At 42.9% G+C, this 13,850-nt stretch overlaps 1 protein-coding gene across 2 annotated transcripts in view; it reads left to right on the top strand.

Moving 5' to 3' along the window:
- Positions 1-13,850, top strand: part of RTN1 (reticulon 1) — a 215,898-nt gene that overhangs the window by 110,963 nt on the left and 91,085 nt on the right. For both annotated transcript variants that reach the window (XM_077909496.1, XM_077909497.1), the window contains exon 2: positions 7,828-8,601. In XM_077909496.1, coding sequence (XP_077765622.1) covers positions 7,828-8,601 — 774 coding nt within the window. The remainder of the gene's footprint in view (positions 1-7,827; positions 8,602-13,850) is intronic.

The following is a 13,850-nucleotide window of genomic DNA, read 5'->3' as shown; positions in this document are numbered from 1 at the left end:
TGAGGCTGGAAGCCAGACACATAGGAACCTTTCATAGCCGTTCAAGTGGAGGGTGATTAGAGTCCACTGAGGAGGCAGCCATGGAATGGGAGTAAGGGAGAGAGATCACATAAAAGGAACTATGGGGGTTAGCTAGATGATTCTATGTGGGGGGAAGGAGCAAATGAGCCATTAATTACAAATATAAAGTATACCTTTAAAATATTTATTTAAATTCAATTTCCCAAAATATAGTATAACACCTAGTGCTGCTCATCCCATCACGTGCCCTCCTTAATGCCCATTACCCAGTCACCCTATCTCCCCACCCATCTCCCCTTCCGCAACCCTTTGTTTCCCAGGGTCAGGAGTCTCTCATGGTTTATCTTCCTCTCTAATTTTTCCCCACTCAGTTTCCCTTATGAACCCTTTCACTATTTCTTATATTCCACATATGAGTGAAACCATATAATAATTGTCTTTCTCCAATTGACTTATTTCACTCAGCGTAATACCTGCCAATGTACCTTTTCTTTCTGTTCATGTATACATAGCATTGAAATAATGTGACAAAAAAACATTATTTTCCTCTTTGGAAATCAGAGAGCAATATTCTATGCACAAATGATAAATAGGCTGGGATAGTTATTGTTTATGTTCCAAAGGTAATTCTTTGCACGGCAGAGGTAACTTAGAGCTTTCTCTGTATTGAAAGCATCAAGGTAGATAGAATGCGCCTGAATTAGGTGAGCAGATTAGGTAGTGATGATGATTGTAGAACTCTGTGAATATACAAAAATTGCAGAACTGTACACTTTACGAGGGAATTTTATGGTTTGTGAATTGCAAAACAGTAAAGCTATTTAGAAAGGCAGGCTGTAGGAAGTCCATGTAGGATTTTAGGAACCTTTTCTTAAGATCTAAGGAAATTATAAATGTTTACCTCCTCTTTCCTCCCAAACATGATTGTCCCCCAAAGAACGTCATAGAATCACATTTTCACCTTTAGACAAAATATATCCCACACTTCCAAGCTCATCAGAATTTCCACTCCCATTCCATCTCTGTGCTCTGCAGCTTTATGCTTTCCAAGGCACCACTGAGAACTGTCAGAGAAACTTAAACAGTGGTTTGTCTGCCAGGCCAGGTTTTTCCCTCTGCTAAAGTGAAAATTCCACAGGCAGGGCAAGTCCTGGCTTTTCATATGGTGGGGGGGGGGGGGGGACACCGACAAAAACCCCAAAACTTGCTGAATCTTTTTTTATTAAACATTAATTTTGCAATCTCAACAGCTAAATCTATTATCCTGACAGGCAAGCTTTAAATAAGGCAGGAAATTGGAGAAAGAAAGAGTAGTTACTCATATTCTTAAACCCCAAACTTGCCATCAGCTTTGGCTTAGCGTCTTTTGCTAGAGAATGCAGGCTCATTTTTCTTTTTTGTACTCTAATAACTAATCACATAGATAAAATTTTAAAGAATGGATATACCTGGATTTTTCAACACCCATTTTTTATGTTAAATCACATACCACTTAATTTCAGGAGGAGAATGTTTTCTAGGTGACATGGAGGCTCCCGGAGCCTCCCTGGCATAGTCATCCCTCATAAATGGCTCTGTTGTCAAATGTGTCACAGCCTCCATACTGTGGGCCTGCTGATATCTCAGTGCTCAGAAAAGATGAGTGGGAGTTTCAGGGAAAAAGCCTTACAGCCTAAACGGTGCAGGCTACAGCCATCCATCACACAGGCAGCCTAAGGGCAAATGATTGTAAGGAAAAATGAATGCAGATTCACTCCGGGTCACTGCTTCTGGCCTTTAATTCTTGAATTTTAATGTGTATCTCTCATTCCACCCCCACTGCCATTCCAGTTTGTTTGGTTTTTTTACCATATCCCCTTTTAAAAATATATTTCTCAATTTAATGGGACTAATGTCCCTTATATCTGTAAGTATTGGCTCTATTCAAACAATCATTGGTGTTTTCTGTTTTGTTTTGTTTTTAATCCAGAGAGAAGGGTAAACCAGATTTTTCTTTTTTTACCCCCCCCCCCCTTTTAAAAAAATATTTTAAACCAGATTTCTCTAATGGAGCCTATCTACCTCTGTGCTGAGAAAACCTTTTGGTGTCATCAGTCTTTCTTTCTGGCATTCTCTGTTTCCATTTCAAAGCAGTAAGGGGGCTTTATTGAGTTATAAAGTATCATCTTAAACCATAAATCCCTTCTCTTAACCGGGAGGAGTCAGAATGAGGTCTATCCACAAGGGGAGAAACCTCACCCATAGACACTGAATACTTCTGTTCCTTTTTTGTCTATTCTCTTGGTAAGTTTCAACTGTTCACATTCAAGTCAGACATCACCACATGCACAGCAGGATCTACGTCAGTTGCATCACTAAAAAGTACTTAAGGAACAACCACTTGCTCATGATGCTGTGCAGACAGCCATGGCCTTGCACTCTGGGGACTTGAGCATTTAAGGCAGATCCCAGAGTGCAACATGAGTGTGCTTTGTCTAGATTTAACTCCTGATCGCACCTCATTACAGATAAAGTACCAAACTAATAGGCAGGTGGGAATGTGTTGCAAATGGCTAGTATCCTTTTTGGAAAATAGAGGTAATAATAAAATCTATAGCTCTCATTTATTGAGTGTGTACCATATGCTCAGTACAGAGCTAAGTGCATTATGTCATTTAATCCTCCTGACAGCCAATACAAGAGGAGCTTTTCCTGCCCACATTTTTAAAATGAATAAACTGACTCACAGAAAGGCTCCCATAGTCTCCCAACCGATAGTTACAAAACTAAGCTGTAGGCCACCAATTCAAGGAACTCAATTCTGTGAGGATGAGTCAAAGTTTAAGAACTAAAGGATTTTAGGATTGAAACTTTCCTTGGAGAATGTAAAACCATCTTCTGCAAGTTGTCTTTACCACCTCATTCCTTAGTACTGCCAGGGAATCAAAATATAAAATAAAATAAAACACTCACCTTTTATGAAGTCCCAGAATTTGTCTAGCTCGTTATTAGTATTTTTGACCTAGGACATGAGTAGACACAAAAGCCTGATTTTATCCACACATGTGATCCAATGACAATAGTTTGAGCTTGTTTTCATTCTTCTTCCACTTAGCTTTTGGCTAGAAATAGTGGCCTATGAGAGTCCTTCAGGGTTTTGTGGAGGTTTTTTTGTTTTGTTTTTGTAAGCACATTCCTAAAAACCTACTTGTAAATTGAAATTTTATTTATTTATTTATTTATTTATTTATTTATTTATTTATTTAAAGATTTTATTTATTTGTTCATGAGAGACACACACAGAGAGGCAGAGACACAGGCAGAGGGAGAAGCAGGCTCCCTGCAGGGAGTCTGATGCGGAACTCGGTCCCAGGACCCCAGGATCACAACTTGTGCCAAACGCGGACGCTCAACCACTGAGCCACCCAGTTGCCAGGCATCAACTGAAGATTGAAGGTTCAATCCCATTTTAAATGCATTCAGGAAACTGAATTCACTGTGCCCTCTGGTCTCGCCGCTGCCTCTTGAGAGAGCATCTGCAGATCCACACATTGACTCTCGATGTACATCTGCCTCCACCCAGATCAAACTTCTAGACGTCCAAGGAAACAGCCAAAGAGAATGAGGAAGTCAGACATTCCAAGGAATCTTTGGTTATATAAAGAAAGTAGTCATTTCTAGCCCAGACAAGGAAAGCGCTTTTATTTGGTGGATTTGTATTTAACAATGTAACAATATTGGTTCCAACCTGGGGCCACTGGCTTTTGCTCTCTGCCTCAGTTCTCACATTGGGCAGCTCTGCAGGAAGTGCTGACAAGAATTAATTGGCTTTTCTGAGCCTTGAGGCTCAGCTCCACTTCTCTGTTCTAACAATCCCACGAGACTCTGCCCTCACATAATTTACGGTCTAGAAGGACTTTCTAGTTTCACGAGTTCTATCTAACAGGCACTATATAATGTATACACATTTCAGTAAGTTAGGACTGAAGAGAAGTGTTCAGGATATTCAGCTCAGTGTAAGAAAATGGGACATTATTTGTTGCTGATTTTATGAGGATGGTCCCATCTAAAATGTGTGGTTTATACAAATGACTTTGTTCTTCTTTGTTTTTTAAAGATTTTATTAATTTTTTTAGAAAGTGAGTGTGAGCAGGCAGAGGGGCAGAGGGAGAGAGAATCTTGAGCAGACCCCCCACCGAGTGCATGGAGCTGGTCGCGGGGCTCGAACTCACGACTCTGAGATCCTGACCTGACCCAAAACCAAGAGTAAGATGCTTAACCAATGGAGCCACCCAGGTTCTCCATGGCTTTGTTCTTTTTCCTCCAGTTGGTGGTATGTGCAGAGTATGGCAACAGGGTCCTGTCAATTTTATGCTGGGCTCTTTGAGCAAGACGAAGCTGACAGAACAAGAATTTCAGGGGTAGGAGTTCTTCTTAACTACTGATTCTACTTACAGACTCACAAATAATGTAAATGTACCCCAGATTCCATTCCCTGAGTTATCATTATATGTCTGGGAAGCCTCTATTCTTTATGGCATCACCTTGGGGAAAATTATATTGAGTCTCTTTTATAGGTTAAGGGATAAGAAGTAAAGGAGGCTGTGTGTGACTCTGGCGGCAGCCAATCAGTGTAAAAGTCAGAGAAGCTTGAAAGGGACTTCTGCAGTTGTGTTATCCAGTCTTCCATTAAATGCTTGCTCCTGCCTAGACAGGTGCTGGGCCCCTCTCTATCTGAGTGCCCCGGGGGATTAAAACACTCTTATTCCTGAGACACAGCACCATCATCTTGCGGAATAACTCTAATTCTAGACTATTCTTTCACATGACAGATTAAAAACATCCTCTTTGTAACTTGCATCAGTTCTAATTTGTTTTCAGTAGCTGTGTAGGGTAAGTCTACTCACCGACTGATTGGTACATTCATTCATTTATTCATTTTGTATCAAGTACCTACTATGTGTGCTATAGCGTGCAAGACATGAGCCTCAAACTCCAGAAGGTGGCAGGTTAGTAGGACATGACATGGACACATACTGCATAAGCAGAATAAATTAGCTGCAACGGTAAAGAGAAAGGAGGACAATGGGAAGGGGTCACATCCTGACAGATGTGGTCAGCGAATTCATTGTGGAGGAGGAAGCATTTCAAGCTACTTATATTTAATGGCTTGAGGCAGAGATTTGGATGTGAAGATTGGAAGGATAAAGTGTTGGGGATGTGATGGTTGTTTATATTAGCCAGAGCTCAGAGTTTGAACTGGCGAGTGGAAGGCAGGTCTAGAAGGGCTGACGGAGTGAGTGTGAGGTTGTAAAGGGCTTTGTGTGCCCGGAGTGGAGGCTAAGTGAGAGGAGCAGCCAAGACAGAACTGTGAGTGAGAAGGTATGGCCTTCACATCATCTCAAATGCCCGGCTGCAGAATTTAAGGATTTCCCAGTGAGACAGGGTGGAGCCCTGGGGCCAGTGGCTGTGTATTGGACAGTTGGGTGTAGTAGGAGAACTGATGGCAGGAGACTGTGGGCCATGTGCCAGGTATAGGTGGTCGGGGCCAGGAGCCCTGAGGTGGCTCCTGCAGGGGAAGCATCAGGTGGGAGCTGAATGATAACGACTCTGCCACAGCCCTTGACACCACCTACTACATATTCTCCAGGAGAGCATCCTCTTCCCCACTCTCCACACTGCCAGGCTCATTATATCCCTGGGCAAGACCCTCCTTACTTTCTGGTGACTAATTACTTACTAATACATAGAAGTACTTCCAGAGAATTGTGCTAGAGAATCCCAAGGTCCAGATGTCTGTGGCGAAATACCTCAGGATTGATTCCCCTTGCTTACAGTGAAGTCTACCTATGGACTGAGCCCATATGGTGAAAGAAACTTTAAAATACTTCCAACCTGTCTTCTCACACAATCCTATTATTTGGGTTTTATTCTGAACTTCAAAATTACCTTCTTTTATTTGGCAAGTATTGGAGTACTTACTATGTGCCAGGCCCTGGTCTAGGTGTCGGGCTACCTTAGTGAATAAAACTGCCCTCATAGAACACACCTCAACAATCAATAAATAGGGAATCAATAAATAGGTTAATTAAGCATATTGTAAAAGGAGACTAGTGTTATGAGAAAAAGAAAAGGTACAGAGAAGGGTAGGAGAGCACAGGGTTGCCAGGGGGGTAGGGAGGGGAGGGCCAGTTGCAATTTGAGAGAGAGAGTAGTCAGGGTCATCTTCCTTAAGAAGGTGACATTTAAGCAGACTTGGTGGTGAAGGGGTCAGGTTGGCAGGTATCTGGGGGAAGAGATCTCTAAGGAAGGAAAACAGCAGGTGCAAGGTGGGAGATGCTGGAGGCGTTGCGCTTTTTCATTCCTCAAAGATATGCAGTGGCTTGAGTAACCAAGAAGAGAGCTAGGAAAAGACAAAAGCCAAGTTTGTTTGTAATAAAACTGATTCAAAGTTACTTTAAAGAAAACTTCACAAAGTGACTTAAGGAGGTGTGAAGAGTATTAGGGAATGTTTCCTAACTTTGAGATCTATTGGATTTGAATCCTGGCTGGGATTTCCTTATCTGTAAAATGTGCCTAATGATAGTACCCTTCTTCTAGGATTGCTCTGATGATCAAATGAGTTAATATTAATTTAATGCTTGGAACTATCTCTGACACATGGCAAGCACTTAGATATTAGCTATTATTATTATTATATTATTATTATTGCTACTACTTTTTTTTTTTTACTTTTATGAATTGATGCCCTGGAATATTCTTTGAGTATATCCTAAGGGCTTAGTGCATGTTTGTGTGTGTGTATTTGTGTGATGTGTTGAGAGTGTGGGGCTCGGTTTACAGAAGAGTTGTGAGAATTAGATAACTTCCCACTGTTTAACACCTGATAAGGCCTCAATAAATGTTAGTTTTCTTCCCCTCTGGCAGCATTTTATAGCAGAGAAAGACTATAGAGGCTTCCCTCTATAATTTTGCTTGCTATTAGCAAAATGTTTTGGCTGGTTTACGAAGAGAATAGAGGCCAGGTGAAAGCATTGCATAGACTCAAACTTTAGAAACTTGTTTTGCCCTTAGCACCACCAGTGGAACCCAAAAATTCCCAGTGGGTTGTTTTGAAAATCACTGGAAGATAGAAAGTGGGGGGTAGGTAGGTGAATGAGGAGGGAAACAAAATGAGGGGAAAACTGAAGAAAGAGGGAAGCGCTTATTAAGGTGATACCCCTTGGGGATGAGGCCAGTGGAAAACGAGGGGGTCCCTTTCTCTGAGGACCTTTACAAAAAGAAGGGACAGCACCAGTCCAGGAGAAGCAGATGTCCCTGCCTGAAACGGCCAGGCCAGAGCATCTCTGGGGGCCTCTCCCAGCTCTCTGAGTCTCCAAGAGCAGCCCGTTCCCCCACTCAGCTGTCCCACTGTTGCATTTATAGACTTGAACAAGCCCACATTTCCAGCTGTGTTTAAAGAGCCAGTAATACTTGAGATACAAAGAGGGATTCTGCTGAGTAATACCCTGAAGGACCAGTTCCTTGTATAAGGAGATAGTAGATTTTGAAAATTCAGCTTTCCATTCCTCGGGTGTCTGTCCCCGAGCTTCTCTGAGTGTGACAGCTTACGTGAACCTGTGCGCTCTGCTCCCAGGAAACCACCTGTGCTGTGGGCCCAGAGGGGGACAAGGAGCATGAACATGATGAGTGTGCTCTGAGGAAGTCCAAGGGCTTCAGGAGAAAGGATGCCGTGTCTCCCCAGGACCGGGGTGGGTGGCGGGTGAGGCAGGAGAGAGACGGGAAGCCAGACGCCCACTCACTGTCTGCTGCTGTTTTGATTCATAGGTGCGGCAGATGTCTCCAGGGCCGGGGATCATACCTTTTCAACAGCGTCAAAGGACAGGGAAGGATCGTGTTACACATCTCTGATTTCCAACATCTGTTACCCACCTCGGGAGGATTCCACGTATTTCACTGGAATTCTTCAGAAGGAAAATGGCCAAGTCACCACTTCGGAGAGCCCTGGGGAGTTGAGTACCCCAGAGCCCGCCTTACCAGATGTGCCTGGGACAGAGCCTCGTGGCTTATTTAGTTCTGATTCTGGAATAGAGATGACTCCTGCAGAGTCCACGGAAGTGAACAAAATCTTAGCAGACCCCCTGGACCAGATGAAAGCAGAAGCCTATAAATACATTGACATAACCAGGCCCAAGGAGCCGAAATATCAGGAGCAATGTCACCCCGCACTGGAAGAGAAAGGCTCGGACTTTAAGACGAAGGACACTGGAATTTTGACAAAATCCGAAGAGGCTCGTGAACCAGAGAAACCAGTTCCTGTGGAGGGAAAAATCCTCAAGGACCATTTATTTGAAGAATCAACATTTGCACCTTATATCGATGATCTCTCTGAAGAACAGCACAGCGCTCCTCTGCTCACTGCCCCTGTCAAAATCACGCTGACCGAAATCGAACCTTCTGTTGAAACTGCGACCCAAGAGGAAACCCCCGAGAAGCAAGATGTCTGTCTGAAACCAAGTCCTGACACGGTCCCCACAGTCACCGTCTCGGAGCCTGAAGATGACAGCCCGGGATCAGTCACACCCCCGTCTTCCGGGACAGGTAAGGGAATGGTATTCCCTGCCTTGGGAAAACGCAGGATAGGGAGATCTGAATATTAAAGGATGTGAATCTGCATTCAAAATATTTTACTATAGGATCCCTTTAAGGCTCAGTTTAACTGATTTAATTAACATACATCTTTTTCGGCCTTGTGCCCGTGGTACAAAGATTGAGATTGGGGTTTTCCTAAAAGTTCTATCAGATTTATCTTGTAAGGTGTTTCTTCGTTTGAGGGGAGAGGTAAAGAAAGATGATACACTGGAACATGAAAATTCTCATGTGACTCTACCAATCAGAGCAGAGAGGGAGGTGCTGCCTGCTTCTAGATTAGCTTCCCATTCAGACTTCCAGGTCTCCTGGGGAGGACATCACAGAGAGAGCATTCTGCCTGTCCTCCCTGGACCAGCTGGGCCACCTGGGACAGGGCATTGCACATTCCTTGCCTTAGCTCCAAGTATGTACAATGAAGAAGGGGCTGGGGTGCACATCAGGGTCTTTAGGGGGATGTGAGCAGTGAGAGGAAACCTAAAAAAAGGATACTCTTCTTTGTCCTTCAGTTGACTCAGTGGAGCCATTTTTTGTCTTTTTACCTTGTTGAAGTTCTGCATACAGTTTTATTTTTTATTTCTTTTTAAAGATTTTATTTATTTGAGAGAGAGAGAGAGAGAGTGCACGAGCACAAGCAGAGGGAGGGGTGGAGGGAGAGGGAGCATACTCTCTTGGTGAGCAGGGAGCTGGACTTGGGGCTGGATCCCAGGACCCTGGGATCATGACCTGAGCCCAAGGCAAATGTTTAACTGACTGAGCCACTCAAATGACCCTCAGTTTTATTTCTTAAACATAGGGAATATATTTGATTAGAATTAAAAATTTCAGAATTCACTAAGCTCTGATCTTTTTCAACTTGAAAATTCTCCTACTGTGACCCAAGGCAGGGAGTTAAACCACACTCAGTATATCCTCTCAAATACAAAGGGGTCTCCTGTACCCAGGTGAGGGGTCAGGGTAGTAGCAGGAGCATCCCCACTCTACCCTGTACCACCACACCCCAGGTGGCAAAGGTGGAGCCTTTACATCTCTACCTCTCTTCAGTGTTCAGGAAGCATCAGGATGGAGAAGATAATGAGAGGTTCTTGGATCTTCCCCTTCTTCCAGTGGCTGGCATTCCTACCGTAGTCAAAAGTGATTTACAAATCTTTCCTATATCCAAAAATTGATTTTCAGTAGTCAGGTGCAAGAGCTTTTACTGAAGTCTTAAAACAGATCCAAAGCCTATTAGGAGTGATTGCTCTAAATCCTGATAATACAGTAAGCGCAGGTGTTGAGAGGACTTAATGGAAGTCCCTCCAGTCCTGTTTCCCTAAAGATTTTAGAATCAATTTCTTCCCTTCCCTAGCCTGATCTCAGATTCATTCACCTATAAAGCTCCAAGGGTCTTAAAGATCCACTGCACCACATCCCTAATTTTCAAATTCATTCATTTACTCAACAAACACGTTCTATATACATTCTTTTGGTCAGGCACTCTACGAGGTACTGGTGAGGCTGGAACTGAAACAAACAAACAAACAAAACACCAGTTTCTGCTTTCCGGTAGAACAGATGACCAAGGAAATAGTCACACTCCAGTGTGATTTGTGTTCTGAGAGAGGGAGACATAGAGCGCTGAGGAGCATTGGGAATCCAGCAGTCCCAGGTCAGCAGAGCAGGAGGAAATAACCAGGTAAAAGGGAGGGTGGCTTTCTATTTTGAGGAGGTTCAAGGACATGGAGGTGTGAGGCCACAGTGAATTTCCATGGGATATAAATTGAGATTTGAGTAGTGACAACAAATAAGGAAACTGAGGCTCCAAGTGAATTAGATGTGACTTGTCCCAGATTACAAAATGATTTAGGGACTTACCTGAGTCTTGAAGCCTCCTTGTGGTCTTCAAGATAATGCATCATAAAACCCTTCTGTTATTCAATGACATAAAGGTATTAATGCTCTGAAGATGTAAGCTATACTATCAGTCATGTTTTCTCAACCTACAGGGTTGTCTGGTGGTCACTTTAGAAGAACTGCAGGCAGTCTCCAGGAAGCATGAAATGCTCCAGCACATTCATTCATTTACATGACACATGCCTAATGTAAAAAATACAGTTTGCAGAGCTGATGAGAAAGACCTGATATGATATAGGGTTTAGGGATTATTAAGAAATTTCCTTTTTTTGTTTTGGTAACCATAGCCCATTGGGGTTTTGGAGCAACTTCAAGATACGACAAAGACAGATTTGGCTGACATGATCTTGGAGTTTTATGACCTTGGGTTGTCCACTTAACAGCATTGAATTAGGGCAAAGGCATTTTTTTCTGTAGTTGCTCCAAATAAACATTCTTTTTTTAAAATATTTTATTTATTTATTCATGAGAGACACAGAGAGAGAGAGAGAGAGGCAGAGACACAGGCAGAGGGAGAAGCAGGCTCCATGCAGGGAGCCCGACGTGGGACTCAATCCTGGGTCTCCAGGATCAGGCCCTGGGCTGAAGGTGGTGCTAAACCGTGGAGCCACCTGGCCTGCCCTCCAAATAAACATTCCAAGTAAAGTATATTCAAGAAAGAGAAAGTGTCAAGACCCAGTACATAGTTCTCTCCCATGTTCAGCTCCTCTCTCCACACATGCCTCACGTCATAACACCTGAGTCAAATGACAACAGGTAAGAATAAAATTAACAGGAAAGCTAGGAGGAATTAGTTTGTCACTGAGGCCTTTCTCTTTGTTCTTTCTATCCTAAGAGGTTACCCTAGTTCCCTCCCCATCTTGTGAGCCCCTGGCACTCTGGGCATGTGACATTCTGGTAATAATGATTCTAATTATCTATCTAATTCTAATCATTCTAATTATGTGAATTATGAATCAGGAGAAATTCTCATTTAGAATAATTTTAGCCACAGACCCTGAAGCTTAAGCAAGGAGTCTAATATATTTCCTTCAATTCCAGGAGGTTATTCCATTTTGTAATTTTCTCCAAAGTACTGAACTATTTTCATCATGTTAGTAATACACTCTGAGGTACAGAGGCAAAAGTTCTTACAGCTTACACACTGGAAGTTTCTTCTCAGCAAAGATCAGTCATGAATACAAGTGAAGCACTCTAGGAAAACATGCTCAGTGTCCTGATGCACACCAGACCATTGGCCGACTGGCACCACGTTGTTTCTGACACGATGCCTAGATGTATGTTATGGTGGTCATGGATGTTCTTAAAGATGTTAGCCTCAGAAAGGATAGTAATTAAGAGGTCAATATTAAACCAGCTTGTCTTAGTAAGAAATAAGCAATAAGAAGTAAATCAATTATGCAGCATCTGAAATTTTACAATCTGATTACTAGAAGGATCGATAGAGTGTTGAGTGTGAAGGGGTCAAGGATGGCCTCTCTGAGAAGGTGACATGTGACCCGAAATCTGAATGAGAAGAAGGAGCTCACAATTCAAAGGAAGGGGTCAAAAGAGGACCCAAGTACAGGGGAAAGCAAGTGCACAGGTCCCAAGGCTATACTATTTGGGAACTGAAAGATGGTGCAAAGAAGTATTAACCTTAAACAGTTATTTTGCGAACAAACATTGGTTATTGAGGAATAGCAGAGCATTACAATTCAGGACATGCTATCTATGGTAAACCCATAGGCAAGTCCAACAAAGGAGAGGAGCATTGTTTTATGGATAAGACCAAGGAAGTTGGGAGGGATTGTTTTGAATGCAAGTCCATGGGAGAAAAGCAAGAGTTCAGGGTGATGATGATTTTTCATTGCCTGAGTTGCAGAGGTAATCAGCTTCTCCTAGAAGATTCATATACATCTTTTTGTTTTGGGGCCTGTAAGTGATCATTCTTTCCTATTGATGATTCTTCTATTGAGGTTTGTAATTGATAGTTCTTCCTGTAATTGGCATTGAGTGGTATAGCACCCTCATCTAGCCTCTGGACTCTACATTAGTGAGATTTCCTTTTATTAATTTTTAAAGGAGCAAAGGTTAAATATGGCATAGAACAGAGCTGCAGAGGTGGGCTGGGATTCCAATGTTAGGATGAAGAATTTGGGTTTTGTTCCAAATGCAATGGGAAACCACTGGAGGGTTTTAATCTGGGAATAGACATCATTCATTCATTTATCCCTTCACTTGGGTTGACCATTTACTCTGTGCCAGGCATTGTCCCATCACCACTGGGGATACAGTGAAACCTAACAAGATTTCTGTTTGCACGGAGCTTGCATTCTTGTTGGGAAGACTTACACACAAGTTAATAAATGTATAATATAGTATCAGGTATTTGTAATGGTAATGAAGAAAAATAAAGCAAGATACAATGTAAGAGAGTGATGGGGGTGGTTGTGAGGAAAGGCTTCTCCCTGTTGAGGGCTGGGAGGGAATGGGGTGGGGGAAGGAGCAAATAATGCTCCTTCATACCCAAGGAAGAGGTGCCAGGCTGAGGTGACAGCCAGTGCCGAGGTCTGGAGCTAGGCATGTCTTGTGTGTTCAAGGAATAGCTGCAAGGTCACTGTGGCCAGAGTGGGGAGAAGGAAGGGAAGGGTGGCAGGGTCAGATATATGTTTTCAGGGATCCCTGGGTGGCGCAGCGGTTTAGCGCCTGCCTTTGGCCCAGGGCGCGATCCTGGAGACCCAGGATCGAATCCCACGTCAGGTTCCCGGTGCATGGAGCCTGCTTCTCCCTCTGCCTGTGTCTCTGCCTCTCTCTCTCTCTCTCTGTGTGACTATCATAAATAAATAAAAATTAAAAAAAAAACAGATATATGTTTTCAAATGATCCCTCTGGGTGATGAGTGATGACTGAGCCAGGAATACAGGGGAGACCGAATGGCAGTATCCTTCATAGCTGGATGGTGGCACCTGCAACTTGGTAAACTGGCCCCTGTTCACCTTCCCTTTTGTCATTCTAAATTATATCATCATAATTAGCAGCAGCAGCAAACCCGTCTCCCCAGGCAGGGCAGTTCTAACCTTCTCAGTTTTCATAATCTGTTCAAGTATTTTTGTTGACAGCTTCTAGCTTTGCTGTGTCAGTCGTGACGCATAAGACCAAATATCTTAGCTAGAGGCCCATCAATTTTAAAACTGAGAGTATAAGAACTTCTATTTTGTTTTAGTTTTCCCTCCAATTCCTCCTGGTACTTCGTTATACTTTTGGTTCCCATGAAGAACGAAGGACAGCCTGTATAATTTCTACCGAGAAGCTTTTGACTCATAATA

The sequence above is a fragment of the Canis aureus genome, chromosome 9, assembly GCF_053574225.1.
Source record: "Canis aureus isolate CA01 chromosome 9, VMU_Caureus_v.1.0, whole genome shotgun sequence".
In the NCBI taxonomy this organism is placed as follows: Eukaryota; Metazoa; Chordata; class Mammalia; order Carnivora; family Canidae; genus Canis; species Canis aureus.
The sequence above is the reverse complement of the archived record's forward strand: the minus strand, read 5'-3'. Positions and strand labels throughout refer to the sequence as shown.